This window comes from Drosophila simulans, chromosome X (genome assembly GCF_016746395.2).
Source record: "Drosophila simulans strain w501 chromosome X, Prin_Dsim_3.1, whole genome shotgun sequence".
Taxonomy (NCBI): domain Eukaryota; kingdom Metazoa; phylum Arthropoda; class Insecta; order Diptera; family Drosophilidae; genus Drosophila; species Drosophila simulans.
The window spans coordinates 10,250,001-10,267,845 of NC_052525.2; the positions used below are offsets into that span (position 1 = coordinate 10,250,001).

At 45.4% G+C, this 17,845-nt stretch overlaps 2 protein-coding genes across 16 annotated transcripts in view; one reads left to right on the forward strand and one right to left on the reverse strand.

Moving 5' to 3' along the window:
- The window catches only part of LOC6725615, a 76,708-nt gene extending 69,041 nt beyond the window's left edge, over positions 1 to 7,667 (forward strand). For 7 of the 15 annotated variants that reach the window (XM_039297439.2, XM_039297443.2, XM_039297441.2 and 4 more), the window contains 10 exons: positions 402 to 781; positions 842 to 1,414; positions 1,522 to 2,053; positions 2,111 to 2,632; positions 2,712 to 3,965; positions 4,919 to 5,049; positions 5,764 to 5,769; positions 6,018 to 6,785; positions 6,876 to 7,016; positions 7,078 to 7,667. In XM_039297439.2, the coding sequence (XP_039153373.1) occupies positions 402 to 781; positions 842 to 1,414; positions 1,522 to 2,053; positions 2,111 to 2,632; positions 2,712 to 3,965; positions 4,919 to 5,049; positions 5,764 to 5,769; positions 6,018 to 6,785; positions 6,876 to 7,016; positions 7,078 to 7,149 (4,379 nt within the window). In that variant the 3' untranslated portion in view covers positions 7,150 to 7,667. The remainder of the gene's footprint in view (positions 1 to 401; positions 782 to 841; positions 1,415 to 1,521; positions 2,054 to 2,110; positions 2,633 to 2,711; positions 3,966 to 4,918; positions 5,050 to 5,763; positions 5,770 to 6,017; positions 6,786 to 6,875; positions 7,017 to 7,077) is intronic. The other 8 variants (XM_039297449.2, XM_039297453.2, XM_039297446.2 and 5 more) reach the window with 7 other exon arrangements.
- A 3,464-nt stretch (positions 7,668 to 11,131) lies between these two features.
- LOC6725616 (midnolin homolog) overlaps positions 11,132 to 17,845 on the reverse strand; it is a 31,331-nt gene continuing 24,617 nt past the window's right edge. The window contains exons 3-4 of the mRNA XM_002106587.4: positions 13,208 to 15,367; positions 11,132 to 13,147 (exon numbers count right to left, since the gene is read on the reverse strand). Of these exons, the coding sequence (XP_002106623.3) occupies positions 12,422 to 13,147; positions 13,208 to 15,367 (2,886 nt within the window). The 3' untranslated portion in view covers positions 11,132 to 12,421. The remainder of the gene's footprint in view (positions 13,148 to 13,207; positions 15,368 to 17,845) is intronic.

A 17,845-nucleotide genomic window follows, 5' to 3' on the forward strand; every position in this document is an offset into this window, starting at 1 on the left:
TATAGGGTCGCGCCATAAATATTTTATTCACTTTTGATAGCAATATCCGCTACTTGAATTATTTGAAAATGGTTTAAAGTCTGTCTGTCAGTTAACAAAGGTAGCTGAATCAAAACTGAAGCCACTTGAGCGCTACGGAAAAAGTGTTTCAAATTTTTTGCTGACCTCTCCTACCTGAAAAAAAGGATTAAAATTGCAAAATTCTGTGCCATCATCCACTTGTTTGAGAGTAAATCCTTTTTTTTTAAATCTACCCGTGTAGATATTGAAAGCTGTGCAAGTACCTGTGGGTGGGAAATATATATTTGACCGGGCATTTGTATAGTCCATCGTTTTTTGTTAGTCTGATTCCGAATAACTGGATCCACTTGAACTCGTATTTTAATCGCTTTTATCCGCAGAGTACGAGGGCTCGCCCAGACGCATTGGAGTAACCAGCACCAGCAATTTGGGAGCAACTGGAGCGGCGGCGGCATCAGCAGCAGCGGACGAAAGCGAACCACCAGCAGCGGCAGAAGCTGCAGTTGTAGCAACAACAACACCGCAACCACAACAGCAGGTGCCCATGGCCACCGTACCACCGCTGAGCTCCACGGCCACCTCGCTCCAAAAGACGGCAGCCCGCGCAGCACTGGCTGCTCTGGCCCAGAGCCATCCACACAGCTCCCACAACATACTCAGCTCCCTGCTCCCGCACTCTCCTAATCCAGTGAATCCCGGCCAGATGCACGCGGCGCAGCAGTCCATCCAGAACTATCCAGTGCGTCCTGGATTTCCGCAGGTGCGTATCATCAATCATTTTTCGTTTTTCTTTTATTTATAAATAATTGATCAATTGCAGCGCATCATCTCGCCGCCCAGTCGTGACCCAAGGAGCAGCTCCCCTCCCCTGCAGCAGCAGCAATATCAGCAGCAGCAGCAGCAACAACAGCAGCAGCTGCAACATCAGCAGCAGCACTTTGCCAGTCTGATGAGCAGTCACAGTAACAACAACTCCAACACCAACAAACAGCCGCTGAGCAGCGACAACAATGCGGAGGACACCAGCAACGATGTGTCCGAGATTGGCACCATATCCGACCTGACCACTCCGGAGGCAGTGGGTCTGTCTATTGGAATCGCCGGAGGCGAGATGGCCAGCCGGGCGGGCACTCCACCGCAAACGGCGCAAGCACCACCGACAGCAGTGGCGGGCAGCACTGTCAACGGAACCGGAAGCGGAAACGGAACAGCAACCGGAAATGCAACAGCAGCGGGCAGCGGATTGGGTCCCTTGAGCCTACACACGAAATCCTCGACCTTCGATTATCTCTACGAGTTCTCGGAGACGCGCAAGGTGCTGGAGGAGTTCTTCAAGTGCCCCTCCACCGACGAGCAGCCCATCATGGAAAATGGTAGCGATGTGGACAGCATTGTGAGTAGGATAGAGATGATAGTTATTTTTTATGACACACTATTTTTATGAAACTTCACAAAATTATTTTTCTGAATATTTTATAATCTATATATATTATTTTCAAGGATATCCAGTACGAGTTCCACAGCAACTTTGAGCGCGACGAGGAGGATTTGGCCGAGGAGGAAGAAGCCGAAGACGACGAGGAGGTCGACGACGATGCCGACGAGGAGAACGATGAGGCCGAGGATGAGGACGAGCCGTTGGAACAGGATCGTGAGCAGAACTACCGCGCACAGGGGGCGCCCCAATCCGGCCACATCGATTCCGAGCGCCTCGTTTTCAGTGGTTATGGACAGCAGCCGCAATTGCAGGCGCAGCTCACCGCTCAGCCGATGGGCGGGGCGAGACGACACTATAGCGGCAGTCCGCTAATGCGGGACTTTGACTTCTTCCTGGACTCCACCAGTCGGAGCAGCGGCGAGCGGGATGCCGACCAGGATGGGCTTAATCACAACCAGCTGCTGAGCACGAGCAGCGGACATGGCGGAGGCGTGGGAGTGGGCGGTGGAATAGGCGTGGGCCCGGGTGGAGGCCACAATTACCGCTATTCTCCGGAAACCACCGACTACGATTCCAACTGCGGCGATCTGGACAGTAAGTGCGGCCATTTCAAATACCCGAAAGTTTACCAAATCCCTCTCGATTCTCCAGGTCTCTCGGGAGAGATGAATGGCGGGGTGTCGACCTCCTGCTCAAACTACGCAAAGTTCTATGCCTCGGCCATGCCCGTCCTGGAGGATGGCCTCTCCTCCGGTCACACCAGTGACACCGAGAACAACAACAACAACCAGAAGAACCTGCAGCAGTCGACGGCCAACCAGGGCGGCCAGTGCCCCACCAGCTTGAGCGGTAGCACTAGCATTGGTGGCAGTGGAGGGATCTCCATGCTGATGGACATGAAGCGCATCTCGACGAACCACAGCCTCAACAGCATGAATAACCAGACCACCACCGCCTCCACGACAACGGATAGCAATGGCGGCGTCGGCGTGGTGGGTCACCACCTGGTGGCCACACTGGTGGCCAGTCCCAACAATGAGCAGGCGAAGTCACAGGGTCAAACGCAGCTGCAATCCCATCCGCCAAAGACATTGTCACTAGATCAGAGTCCCAGCAACCACAGTAAAGTGTTCAAGAACATTGATCCGGAGTTGGATTCGCTCTACTCGATCGGTAAGTGATTTGTTCACATCAGTGTCACATTTGTAGTCCCTCTCACATATAATATATTTATACCCTTATTTACTTCTAGGAGTCTTCCACCGTCCAGACACGGTGCAGATGACGCCACCTCCTCCCGCTCCGGCGCCACATCGAAAGCCCAATAACAATGGCTGCTCCAGTGGCGTTGTGAACACTAATGGCAGCCTAGCCGGTGGCAGCAACGACGTGGATCTGCTGCAGCCGAGCAGCAAGCACACTCCATTGGCGGCGGCCATCAGTTCCACGCTGCAGCGCAGTTCGCCCACTTCGACATTAACCGGCAATGGAATTGGAACCGGAAGTGGAAAGACCAGAAGCGCCGGCAGCAATTGCAGCAGCAGCGCCAACGGCGGCATGCCACCGCCCATTCCGGAGCGCACCAACCTGGTATCCGCAGTGCAAAGATCTCCATCGCCTGGCGCCAATTCACCCGTATGGCTATCGCGCCACTTGGACGGCGGTGCTGGAAAGGATCTGCTGGAATCCGGCTCGGATAACCACTCAAAGAACCACAGTGCCGACGAGGAAGACGTGGACACCGATCTGGAGACGGACCGCCTGCTGGGCCACCAGAGGCTGGACGACCAGGGCTATTACGATGAGAACAAGAGCTGGGATCGCAAGCCGCGCTCGCTGCTCTCGAAGATCTCGCCCAAGCAGCAGATACCGAGCACCAAGACGCGCAACGGCTACAATGCCCTGCTCAGCTCCACGCCGGAGCTACCGCCACCGATTCCGCCGAAGGGTCAGTCTGGATTGGGATTGGGTCTCACTCTGAGTGCCGGTAATGGCGGCAAGCTGCTTGACTTGGTTGGCGGCATGGTGCAGCGCAGTTTATCGCGGAGCTCGTCGGAGCACAGTGAGAAATCGCTCAGTAAAATGCCAATTTCTGGCGGGGATCTGTGTGCCGGCGGCGTCGATGTGGTAGCCTCAACTGTGGCGGCCACCTCGACAACGGTGGTGGCCAGTACGCCGGCGTTGGGAAGTCCCGGCAACGGGGGTGGCTCGGAGAGATCAGCTGCAGAAATGGGCAATCCGGGAGGAGCCGTTAAGCTGAGCGAGCAGGAGATTGGAACCATTAATGGTGGCAGCGTCATGCCATTGGGAGCAGGATCGGGCACTGGATCTGGAGCAGGATCGGGAGCGGGATCTGGAACGGGAGCCAATGCAGCTGTGGTGGCCAATAGCAACGCCAACAACAACAACGTCGGCGGCGGCGGCGGAAACAACAGCAGCGGCAGTGGCGCCGGCAGCAACAGCAACAGCGGCGAGAAAAAAGTGAAAAAGAGTAAGAGCAAAGAAGGTAAATGCGTTGGGTTTATCCTTCGTTTGATTGTTCCTATATATAACCAAATAACCGTATATCCGTATATCCGTATGCATATATATACTATATATCTATATATATATACTCTTGTGGCCTGCCATGTTGTCGGTGTGCATTTGATGTTGTCGTTGTCGTTGTCAATTGTCGCAAACAACGAAACGCTAAATTTCGAAAGCGTAGCAGAGCAAATTCAAAATTCAATCGTGGCTGCGTAAATACGAAATTGTATTGTATAATGTGTAATTTGATAATCCTATTATCTGCAATCCAATTTTTGATCAAGATAATCCGTATTAATCGTATATATATTTTTTACCTATCATTTCTCTGTATTCTTTCGCATATTTATTTGCGTATTTTTGCATGCGTCGTTCGTTCGTTCAACCAAATCAATAAACCAAACTCTACTCTTCATTTTACTGTGTCTGTGTGTGTGTACAATACTTTGTAAGATAAAGTTCCATTATGTAATAGTATCTAAGATACAACACTAACAATATCACACGAAACAAGGAATAAATCCGTTTCTTGGGTACTTTTTTTCTATGAGCCATTTAGGTGATATAACTAAACTATTTAAATACCTTAACCGAGAGTTCTGCATATTGTGGTTGTTTTTAAAGGTAGTGATATTAAAAAGGGATTGAAAATACAAAAAAAACTTTTGTTAAACTATTTCATTTACAGTACTGAGTATGGATTAATCGATATCTATTATAAACGCAATAAATTAGGCTTAGAAAAAGTATTCCAAATCATAAAGGCAAACTTGTAATATACAAAGATCAGTTTTTATACAAAGTTGCTAGCCCACACAAGCACGTACACTAATCAACTAACACTGGACATGTACTCTATGACTATCGACTCCTGTCCAACTGAGTTTCTAACTATGTCATTCATCTTCTCATCCGTCTCACCAACTGCAGGCGGTGCAGTGCTCATCGAGGGCGTTCTCTTCAGGGCCAAGTACTTGGGCTCCACGCAGCTGGTCTGCGAAGGTCAGCCCACGAAATCAACGCGAATGATGCAGGCGGAGGAAGCCGTCTCCAGGATAAAGGTAGAGTATCCTCCGACATTTCCTACCAATAGATAATGCTCGCCCGACTCGATCGATTGCTTCGATCAGCTAGAGTTTCATTTGTGCCGTGATCTGTGATTCTTCTGTGTTTGTAGTGGGTAGAAATCCTGTGTTCCCAAAAGAAAATCCAGATCAGAGGTTGCCACAGATCTTAAAAGTATTGCTGTCCTTATTTTGTATAACATATTTGTTTAACTCCTCAAAATGGAAAATCTCTGGCATGGCAATTTCAAAATATTATTTAATATTCAACATTCTTAACATTAGGAATTGATATTTTTGTGATTTTTTGTTGTTGTTAATTTTCAAGAATATTAGATTGTGACAATCGCCTGAATTGCTCCTCTAGTTGCCCCCTGCACTAATGAAGCAAAATTATCAGCTATTTTTGATCCCTTTGATCTCAGATTTTTGATTTGCCCGAAACACCACCACCTCCCGCCACCCACTAACCCACCCAGCAAGCGACCTTGTCTAAGCTGATTGAAGGACCGAACTTGAGACCAATAAATAGAGAAAAAAAAAAGAAACTCATTAACTGTTTACTGTTATATTTTCATGCATCACCTCCTCCACATCAAATGCTCCGCATCCGCGATGACCAACCACGCTAACGAAACCACGTATCGCCATATCAAATAAAAACAAAACCGAATCTATATAAAATATAAATCCGAACAATTCGCATTTTAGGCGCTGGTAAGTAATGGAAACACTAGAGCAAATACCTTCCTAAAACCCCCCACCCAAAACAACCAACCACCCCACCCACCTCTGGTTTGCCTGATTTGCCTTGAATTAAATTGGATTCAACACATTTGGCCCGCTGCAATTCTTGTGTTATCCAAAATCAAAGCTTGTCTCCCGGAGATCCCGCCAATTCTCTAGTTCCACAACCCATAAAGTATTGTAATTAGTTAATATAAACAAAATAAATCATTTTCCAGGCCCCCGATGGCGATGTGCAGCCCAGCACAGAGGTGGATCTGTTTATATCGACGGAGAAGATCATGGTTCTTAACACGGACCTCAAGGAAATCATGATGGATCACGCCCTGCGCACGATCTCCTATATCGCGGACATCGGGGATCTGGTGGTTCTGATGGCCCGTCGTCGCTTCGTTCCCCAGGACATCGATGATGCTCCCAAACCGAATCGCACGCCCAAGATGATCTGTCACGTGTTTGAGAGCGATGAGGCGCAATTTATTGCCCAATCTATTGGCCAGGCCTTTCAGGTGGCCTACATGGAGTTCCTCAAGGCGAATGGCATTGAGGATCATCGGTTTGTCAAGGAGATGGACTACCAGGAGGTGCTCAACAGCCAGGAGATCTTCGGCGACGAACTGGAGATCTTTGCCAAGAAAGAGCTACAAAAGGAGGTGGTCGTTCCAAAGGCCAAGGGCGAGATTCTGGGCGTGGTGATCGTGGAAAGCGGCTGGGGCTCAATGCTGCCCACCGTGGTAATTGCAAATCTGATGAGCTCGGGAGCTGCTGCCCGATGCGGGCAGCTCAACATCGGCGACCAGTTGATCGCCATCAATGGACTGAGCCTCGTGGGTCTGCCGCTCTCCACCTGCCAGACGTACATCAAGAACACCAAGAACCAGACGGTGGTCAAGTTCACGGTGGTGCCATGTGCCCCAGTCGTCGAGGTGAAGATCAAGCGGCCGGAGACCAAGTACCAGCTGGGATTCAGCGTCCAAAACGGAGTGGTGAGTTAAAACGAGAGATACACGCTGTATCTGCTAGTGCTTCCAAATTTATTCATATATCTATATCGATATCTATTAATTTTCTTGTAGATCTGCAGTCTGTTGCGAGGTGGCATTGCGGAAAGGGGTGGGGTTCGTGTGGGTCATCGCATCATCGAGATAAACAACCAGAGCGTGGTGGCTGTGCCCCACGAGAAGATCGTGAACTTGCTGGCCACTTCAGTGGGAGAGGTATAAAGAATCGAATTTCCCTATTTGTATGTATAAATGGTTATTAATTCATACATTTCAGATACTCATGAAAACGATGCCCACGTCCATGTTCCGCCTGCTCACTGGCCAGGAAAATCCCATATATATTTAAGCCTGCGGGAGAGTAATAAACGGCGATTATTGTTAACTATAAAAAAAAACACAACCTTACAAGGGTATTACGATATTTAGTATATATACCTATACATATAGAGAAGGAAAGTGAAAGAAAGAGTAAATATATGTATGTATATGCGTGTGTACCTATATATATATGCTAAACATATACTACACACAGGTGTATCGATTTTTTTTGTGAGGTAATACTAGACAAAGTTCGATCGGAGGCAAGTTAAGATCAGCTACTACGACAAATAAGAGGAAGCGATAACTAACATACACATGGCACGCCTTTTTGCAAAGCTTAGTAATAATAGTTAATAATGTGTGTGAGTTGGGCCATCGGCCAGGACATGCATATATACATACATAAATATATATGAACAGAATGACCTTTTTGCGAAAACGTCCTTAGCTTAGTGGAACGGCGACATTAGTCAGAGAGTACAGCAGCTATAGTAACAGATTCCCCATATATGCTTACCCCATACTTATTGTAAAAAACCAAAAGAAAAAAAAGGAACCCACAAAAACCATGGCAACTCAAACAAACCCAAACAAGATTTGAATTCAGATAGGAGGCAGGCAGCTCTTTTGATATAGCATATATAATCCACACACTATATAGCACCATCCCGAATATATTTATATAAACAAACAAAAAAACAGAGGGGGGGGAGAATGTGGAAAAGCCTAGGACAGATGGGATATGGATAGAGAAATGGAAATGAAAATGGATATTGTAACTGCAGCGTTTCGTTTTCTACTCGCACCCATAGCCGAGAATTTTGATAGTTATTTAACGGACATAGCCAGATCGTAATGTATGCCATGTGTAAATTAAGGAGCGCTTTACACACCCACAAATACGAACATATACCCCCCATAGAGGATTTAGTTTAGCAAACACTTACACTCACACTCACTTAGACGCTTCGATTTCAACCATCTTCGTCCAAAAATTGTGCTACTACTCGTTAAACAAGTTGATAGATATAAAAGGGAATAAAAAAGGATAACAGCAGGAGTAGGGAGATTGACATAGAGACCCCCGTTATAAGCCATAAGAAATAGAAAGAGACGGACTAGCTTGAAATACCGTATATCTGGGCCCGCATTTTAGAGCTACTCGAACAGAAAGAGACGGCAACAGGAACAGAGATAGAGACAGCTATAGAGACAAGCAGACAGCCAGACAGAAAGGGAGAATTGCATTTCTTTGTGTGTATATGTATGTGTAAAATACTCGCTATTTGGCCCCCTAATCGCAATCCACAAGCAACCGGCAGCAGAAGTCACTAAGAGAACTATTATTAACTATGATTTAATTATAATAACGGCACCGGGGCATTTGCTTGATGTTTGTGAATTGAATGACTATTTGGCCTCATTTCCGCTGCTTGGCAAGGGCCACGCCCACGCCCACCAAAAACGAAAAAAAAGATAAACAAAATTATTATACATAAAAAGTATAAAACACATAAAAAATGCTTCAGCAAACCAAAGAGATGAAGGGAAACCAAAACAAATGCATACAACAACTAATATTTAATAAATTGTTTTTTTTTTTTGGTGTACATTATTTATATGGAATGTGAAACCGCATTACAAACTTAATGAATATATTAAATATTTATTAAAAACGGGCTAATTGCATAGAAATTATATAAGATCGATCATAGCGATGATTATTTGTAAAGGCGAACTAAACCCAAAAAAACAACCGAAAACAAAATGGATAAATAAAAAAATATATAATCACATGCGTAACAAAAATATAAAACCAAAAATTGAGCATAATAAACAGAAAATGAAAAAAAAAACCTGAGTTTTTATTTTTTTGTTTGAATTTCGAGAAAGGTTTGGGACATTATACGCACTCCTCTTGTGCGCTTCGTCACTACGCGGACCACCATCCACGAAGATCCACTTACTCACGGCGGCATTTACTTTACCAAGTTGTAAACTTACTCTCCACATGTAATCCAAAACTATATGAGTCCCATTAATAGGCTTATTACCTTTCGGTTACTGTGTTTGGAAATAATGTTTATTGACGAATACTTTTACTTGCATTGTTTCATTTGCTTTGTATCATTTTATACATGCAATTGTTAGAAATTGATTCCCAACTTCTTCAAGTTCGTTCTTCCGGCTTTTGGCTATGGCAAAGTGTGTATGTCTATATGTATATGCATCTATATATATATATATTTATGAATATATATATATATATTCGTGTATATAAGTATTATTTTCACGATCATTTAATCAGTACACACAACAATAAAAATTAGATTTTATATGGCAAACAAGTTTCCCATTAAATTTGCATCTTATTCGTACGTTCTTTTTCAATTGCGTGTGTGTTAATGTGCACGTTCCAAAAAAAATGTCGACGGCATTTCCGCTGCATTCATTTCCGCCATCGAAATTTATTCCATACAACTCTGCTTGATTTCAAACTTTTGATGACGCTTATGTATCGGTTTTTAGAGTTCCAATTTCTGGAGTTAGAGACATTTATCTTTTGTTTGCCTTAAAGTTCTGAAGAAGCTTGCATTAAAATTGATCTAAGTTCGTTCGATCCGAACCCACTTAAGTCCTATTGGTTATTATATGAAATTTTCTCCAATACTCAGGATCGTCTACATCGTTTTTATACATTTTTCACTTAGTTCTTTTGTTAATTTTGTGGGGAACGTGACTGGAGAAACATTTTATTTTTTCAGTTAGATGTTTTCAACTGTTACTTAGCTCAAGGGCCTGTAATAATTTAGCTAATTTCATTAATTTTGCTTTGATAATAATCTCTTTAAAGATTAAGAAGATGTCAACAAAAAAGATGCAAAATGTCGATTCCAAAATATATGTGTATATATGTCTTTATATTATTGTGAGTATATCTACGATTTTTTTTTTTTTTTGGGCTTGGGGCTTTTTTTGGATAAATTTGAACTATTCAAAATAAATGCGACAAAAATTTAATTTAGTTTACAATTCAAAATTTGTTTTTCACATAGATCTTATAATTGTTTGTGTGTTTTTCGTTTTCAGCAAATGTTGCGCATATGTTTTCGGTTCAATTTCTTATCGAGTGAATTGGGGGCGTGTAAATATTTGAACTATATTATATATGTAAAAAATCTCATCGTTTGTGTTTTTGTACTTGTTAGAAAATCACGCAGATATGCTGAAATTATCCAACCGAGTCCGAATCAATCTAACCGAAATCCCATCTGAACCAAATTAATGCCCATACAAAGCCACCCAATATCATCATCCGTGTCCTTCCTCAGAGTTCCTCCGTCATTTCACTTCCACATTCCAATGATCCTTCATTTCTCCATCCTTATCCATATATATCCTGCCTCTGGTGCCCTTCGCCTAAGCCTAAACCTATATTTGTTATCGTACATCGAGCTTATGTGTCTCCTAATGCAATTATAACTACTGAATTCGTTATGTAGATATAGATGGAAAGCTTTATGAATAGATATATACGTAGGGTGTTAGAGGGAAAACTATAGAAACATAAACGAAACTTTGTATAAATTGCACATAATTCGACTTATCACTAAATAGCTACGACTAGCAAACACATGCTAAATGTGTGCCAAGTTCGGATTTTCTTAGATAAAATGCTTTATTAGTTGGATACTCCTCGCGTGTCGAGTGTGTGTGTGTGAGACAGAGGAGGATATATTTATATATAGATATATATATATCTATTTATATAATTTACAATTCTTACTAGGGTTCCACATATATACGCACATGTATTTGTATTTGCAATTGGCACATCATTTCTAAAAAGAGTCGATCAAATCAAAATTCTTGATGTTCACTTGCTCATTCGTTTACGAGTGTTTTTTGTCTTTATATGTATGTTGTTGTATTGCACAAGACGCAGCCCGACAAAAAGCTAAACAAAAAGGTAACCAAAAATCCGACAAAATAATAAGCAAACAAAATTAGTTAACTAAACCATTTACTAAACATTTATTGAAATCAAGTAGTTGTGGTGCACACGAGGCAAAGACAAATGAAACCAACTCAAAAGTTTAAAAGTTAAACTCGCCTAGATCTAATTGCATTTGTTGAATTGGATAATAATAGTAAGTGTAGGACAAAAAAAGTAATTGCTTGGGCTTAAATTAAAACTATACAACTAAGTTAGCGTTACTTTCTGCTTCTCAGACGCTTCAATTGCGCAACTTAACTAATCCAATTGGTAATTATAAGTGTAATGATAATTGCAAAATGAATAGAAAACATAGTCTTACTAACTAATTCAATAGTATAGGTGTAGGTGAACAAAATTCAATTCGTCGCTCGTCTTTACCGGCGCGTTTCGAAACACATTCTTGGTGATAAAGTATATATAAAAAAAATAGGTGAAAAACGATTTTCTATTAAGGCAAATTAGGTTAAAGCGCCACATCGCAGTCGCAGGTGCAGATTTTCATTCAGCCCGCCGTCGGTTGTTAAAGTTAAACATAACGTAAAGCTGCCAAAGCCAGGTGTGTGTGTGTGATCGTGACCGTGTGTGTTGTATTAGATTTGATTTGGTGTGTCTAAAACTAAATCTAAATTCCATTTTAGTTTACCAAAATTTGCCACCGCTTTGGCTTACAAATCATTCAGCATAGTCTGTGTGTGTTTTACATTGAGTTCTATATTAATCATTTCCATTATAAGAATTTCCTTTCTTTTTTCATACAATTCTATTTCCGTTCTGCTCACGCTGTAGGTGAACGATTCAAATTGTGAATTGCACGACATAGCGCGCGCCTGGGATGTACACAAAAAATTTCACTAAATTTAATTTACAAAACATTAAAGGATTTCGCCTCCAGAAGCTGGTTCTCATTCACTTCATTTGCTCCCAACGAAATATTGGCTTGCACCGAAGTGTGTGTGTGTTTTAGGGACTTAAAATTAATTTAACAGCTTATCGAGTTTCCGGGCGCTCCCATTTTCATTTTACCCCATCGTGGAGGTGGGAAACCCAAACGAGCGGGTGTTCGAACAGAAGAATTGGTGTTGTTATGCACTAACTCTCGATTAATTTAAGCTTTAGTTGTGGTTCTAGTTTCTTTTGTTTGCCCATCATCTGCTTCTACTGATCCTGCGCATCATCATCATCTTCATCTTTTGTTTGCTCTTCGTTCTTTGTTGCTGCTGCGTAAACTAGTAAATGCTACAAAATAGGATAAGGTCAGCGGGGCTGGTGGTGGCTCTAGCTGATGGTTGTGCTGCCTTTAGGCCGCCGTATCCACCTCCTCCACAATGTGGTTCGGGGACACTTCGCTGGGTGGCGCTGCTGTTGGTGCTGCTGCTGCTGCCGTTGCTGCTGTTGCAGGTGCCGTTGAAGTATTGCCGTTGGCATTGGCGTTGCTGCTGTTCGCGGGTGCAGCTTTCCCCGTCTGGACGGGCACAGCGGCTGCTTGCAGGGGCGTAGCCACCAGGGCGCTCACGGCGCTGTACTGTGCGGCCGCGCCCATCGGAACAGCGGCTGTTCCACCCGCGGCGATGGAGGAGAGACTATCGGCCGCTGATGCGGAAGCGGCTGTGGCATAGGGACCACTTTTCAGTTTACGCGCCTCCCGCTTTTGTTTGTGCTGCTGCATCACCAAGCGCAGTTGGTCCATTTTTGAGCGGGTCTTCATGTTGGCCAGCTCCACGGTGCACTTCTGGCAAGTGTGCTCCCGCTCCCGTTCGCCCTGTCCATCATCGCGGCGGTAGCGACATGTGCATCCGTTGGATTGACTGGTCATAGAGCTGGGTGCCTCGGCAACCTGGCAGCAACTATGCGACGATGACTTGGAGCTGGTGGAAGCCTTGGTGGCAGCGGAGGAGGAGTGGTAGCTCGGGCAGTCGCGGAAAGAGCAGCTACCTCCGCTGCCAGAGGCCAGAGTCGCCGACTGCTGCTGTTGCTGCTGGGCGCGGCTGTTGCACTTGGCGCAGTTGTGGTGCTTGGAGGAGTACTGCAAGCAAAACAAGTGGATAATGAGCATCATCAAATATTTCATACTAGATTCGCTTACCATTTTGCTACGCGATCCGTGATGCAGCCCGCTGCCAGAGGAAGTAGTCGAGGAAGATCCGCTGCTGCCGGATCCCGAACCAGATCCAGAAACCGATCCAGTGGTCGGGGCCTCGAAGCTAATGCGGGCACCGCGTCCGTACTGCGGTGTGGCACTCAACAGATCGTTGAGAATATGGATCACCGTTGAGATGTCGCGTTTGGGTCGTCCAAAGCGATCCTGTAGTGCCGGATTGAGTGTGCCCGAGAAGGTGCCAGAGTAGATGCCCTTCCCATGGTTCTTCATAGACTCGATCACGGCTCCCGATCCGCTCTTGCGCGGTGCTTCCTCACCACTGGCTGCTCCGCTAGAGGTGGCTCCGCTGCTTGAGCTACGACCGCTGCTCACCACGCCGGCGCCCGATAAATCGATCTTGTTGGTAAACACCTCCTTGGAGAGTTTGCGCAATGTCTGGGTGAGATTTCGCGACGCCTCAGCGAGAGTCCTAGTATCAGACACACCCAGAAGCGAGTCCTCGGGCTCTGCCGTTGTGGTGCTGGTACTGGCTGGCAGTGCCACTGTTGCCGCTGCTGTTGCGGTTGTGGCCGTTGCTCCTACCGCTCCTGCTCCCATTCCCTGCTCCAGCTTGCGACGCTTCGAGGGGGAAGAAGAGGAAGATGACGGTGACGAGGAAGACGATGATGAGCTTGTAGCAAAAGCGGCTGCGTTAACCGATGGTTGGTTGCCGGCGCAGGCGTGATTAAAAAAGTGACTGCTGCTGCTGCTACTGCTGTGACCATTTCCATGTCCATGACCGTGACCCTGCCCGTGGTAGTGACGATGCTTGGTCCTAGTGATGCGATTGTTGCCCGTCTTGTGCAGCATCGAATTGCCAGAGAAGGTGACTCTTGTGCCCGCAAGAGTCGAACGAGCGGCAAATCCGGCATTCGCTCCACTGCAACTCGATTCGGGACACTTGCTAGGTGAGCTGGTAGATCCGGATCTGGCCACTGGAGCAGGCGCCACCAAAGAGGCCACCGGAGGAGCCACTGACGGTGTGGGTAGTCGCGTGCACAAGCACGAGGTCAGCTTGGCAGCTATCGGATCCTGCTGGCAGCCACCGGTTGCGCAGGCTCCACTGGAAGAGGACGAGGATGAGCTGGGGGCGGCAGAGCTGCAGATGCAGCTTGAACTGGAACTTGTGGCAGCCGTCGTGGGCAGGGGAATGTTTTTGATAGTTGTCATCTTGATGGGACTGGACACGAGATTCGACAGCGACTTGATGGGCGACTGCTCTAGCACAGGCTTCCCTGGATTCGAGCTGGGTCCACCATTGGCCACAGGACGAGCATTGGCGCCCGCATCCTTCAGCGCGAAGCTGTTCACGATATTCTGAATGCCGCCCTTAATTAGCAGTTTGGTGAGATCGGGTCCGTTTAGCGTTGACGAGCTCTGGGACTGACCAGTGCCAGTTGCTGGAGCCGAGCCAGATGCTCCAGAGGAGCTGGGCAAATCGCCGTACATCTTGCGCAGCGAGGACATCCCACCACCGCTGCCCGCAGCCACTGCCGAAGCGTTGTGATGATGATGGTGATGGTGGTGGTGGTGGTGGTGATGATGATGATGGCCATGCCCGTTTCCGTGGCTGTGACCATGTCCATGTCCGTGACTAATGCCATGCCAGTTCGCAGCATGCAGACTCGGATGCTGGTGGCTGTGCACGTGGCCATGTCCGATTCTTCCACTCGATCGCTGGCCAGAAGAGCGGGTTCTCGACGAAGACGAAGAGGATGACGATGACGTTGAGGATGAGGACGAGGAAGTGGCAGAGCCACTGGTTCCAGTGCTGCCGCTAACTCCGGCCGCCGCCGCCAGCACCGCCGACGAAGACAAGGATGTGGAGTTGGCGCCGGAACAGCCAGTGCCAGCTGGCATTACAGGCACCGTTGATGTTGTGCTTGCCGCTGCGCTTGAACCACTCGCACCGCCGGCGACTGGGGCCACTGTGGCGGCACCGCCGCCCGCCGGATTAACCGTGCTCAGCTGCAGCTGGATGAGCATCATGTGGTCGCCGAGGCGCATGCTCAAGTTGAGCGGTGTCTTGCCGCTGAGAAAATCATTAACCTGTGCGTCGTTAAGCGATTCCAGCGCTTGCATAACCGTGTTCTCCGGACGTTGAGCCTGCATAGATGGATAGATAAGTAGATAGATCAGTGGATGAGTAAAGGTTTTATTCAGAATCTAAAAGAGAAAATCGAAAAACTCGAAGCTAATAGCCTGCTGGTTAATTCTCGATAAGAGATTTCTAATTTATTTATTATGTGTGTAACTATATTTAAGTGGCACAAAGAAATACCACATTCCAATCAGATGAGAGTCAGTTCCCTTTCCTTTATCGACCTAGACCAACAGCTATTCACAAACCCCCTTTTTTTCAGAACGTAGCATTTCTAGCTTTGATTGCAATTCTACGTGATTCAATGCGACGCCTTTGTGCTCCGCTCAAATATTTGCAAAAAGTACAAATAGCCAGGCGGTTGAAGTCAACGCCTTAAGTTGCGTTACGAAATGAAAATGTAGGGTTTGAAAAAAGGTTTTTCCAAGAATAAGCTACTAAAGCGTTTTGAAAAACGGGAACGCGAAACGAAAGGTAATTGTGGAAAATTAAGAGCAGCTAACAGAAGGCAGTATGTATGTGTGGGCATATGTGTGGGCATATGTATACTATAAGACTCGGTTCCAAGTTTGATTTTTATTTTTAGAGGTCTGGGTCTGGGTTAATTAATCATTTCCATTGCATATGTACGTACAACTGCGGCCAAGCTACTAGTTCGTGGAAATATTTTTTACGGTATAAAGCACACGCTTTTTCAACTTAATTACCAATTAGTAGTGTTTGAAAGGAACAAGAAATGCAGTTTTCCATTGTCACTGCACATTTGGGATAAGTGTAAAATCGTTTTCTCTATTTTGCTGACCACAGCTGTCTTTTGTTTGTGGCCAGCAAGTGAGTAACCACATGTGCGAATGGGACGGGTGATGGGGCGGTGCAGGGGGTCATGTTTTAATTTTTATTGACTCTGCGCTGCTCTGACACAGTGACCCAATAATATTCAAATGAAGTCAGCGACAAAAGCTCGCTTCAGTTTCAGTTTTTAGTCGTAAGTTAAATGAACTGAACTGTGAATGGATGGACACCATCGAGCTGATCATGATGATGATGATGATGGCGCTGCCTACTTTCCCTTTGCCATTTGACGCAGCATGAACCTTATGCAACCTCACCAAGTTTCCCTCCCAAAAAAAAAAAATAAATAAATAAAAAAAAAAAAATATTAAAAAAAAAAAGAAAAAACCCCAGCCTAGCAACCGAGCCAAAAAAATGTGTAAAAGAAATGGAGGCAAACGAATGCTTGGAGTCGAGCCTATTTGTTGACGTGGTTGGTTTGTTACTCATGGCTCATGATGTTGCTGCTTTTGAGTCGAGTTAAGTGTACCAAGGTCAACTGACGTCGCAGCACGCAGCTTACGTCACCAGTCGCAGCGAAATCGAAATTTTCAAAAAATTTAACCCAAGAGCAACACCAAAAAGCGCAACAAAGGCAGTCAATGCTGTAATTTATTAACTTTGTGCAAATTGACTCTTTTTTTTTTTTTTTTGTTGAATTTTTTTCTTTGGCTGTCGGGGAAAACGTTTTTTGGTCAACCGGTTTTCGGTGGCTTGCAGCCCAAAGTAACTAATACATCATAATCGAAGCTCTAGATTTGGATCGCATACCAAATGCAAATGGCTAGGGTTTTCAAAACACAGCTGATTTATTGTAGAAACCATGCGACTTTTTATGCATTCCTAATGAAATCGTGTACCATGTAATCTCATATCAACTTGATTGGTTTCTTTGGTTCTTGTTATCTTTTATTATATAAAGTGTTATAGCTAACTATTAGAAGAGGTTTCCTTCAACTTGACAAATTAATTTAAACGTTTATGTAGCTAAGAATCCCATCGTGAAATTTTTCACAGCGACCTTTTCATCTTCTTTTTTTTTTTTACAAGCGGGAGCAAAGCGGACTTGAAAAAAACCAAGTACTTACTATACAAAGAAAACAACAAAATATTTGTACATTTTTGGGACAAAGCAATTTTTTTGCGTTAGTTTTGCGCTGGCTATCTTTGCATGAGTGTGTGTGTGTGTGTGTGAGTGTGCTTGTTTGCTGACCATGAAATTATTTTTATTGCGTAGCGTTTTCAATGGAAGTTTCGCATGTGAGTGGACCGCTCCCCGCCGCTCCCACCACCCCCAGCACTCCCCCGCCCGCACTCATCGCGGTTGGAAAACACTTGACAATGTGTAACAAATTAAATTGGCCAAACTGCGCGCCGCTTGGCGCTTTGATAAGAGCAAACCCCTTGCAGGCAGATAGCCACATACATATGTGTATGTATGTATGTACCCACGCAAGGGTACTAGTTTTTATTGCAGTGTAGTGCCGGGCCGGGAACAAAGACAAAGAAAGAGACCGGCGCCAGGCTATGACGCCCTATTTGCCTCCATTATCTGGCGGCGACAGTATTCCAAGCACTGGACCTGACCACGTAACCCGTTTTATGACTCCTACCAATTGGTTTGGCTTTAAAATTGAGCTATCGAACGGCAG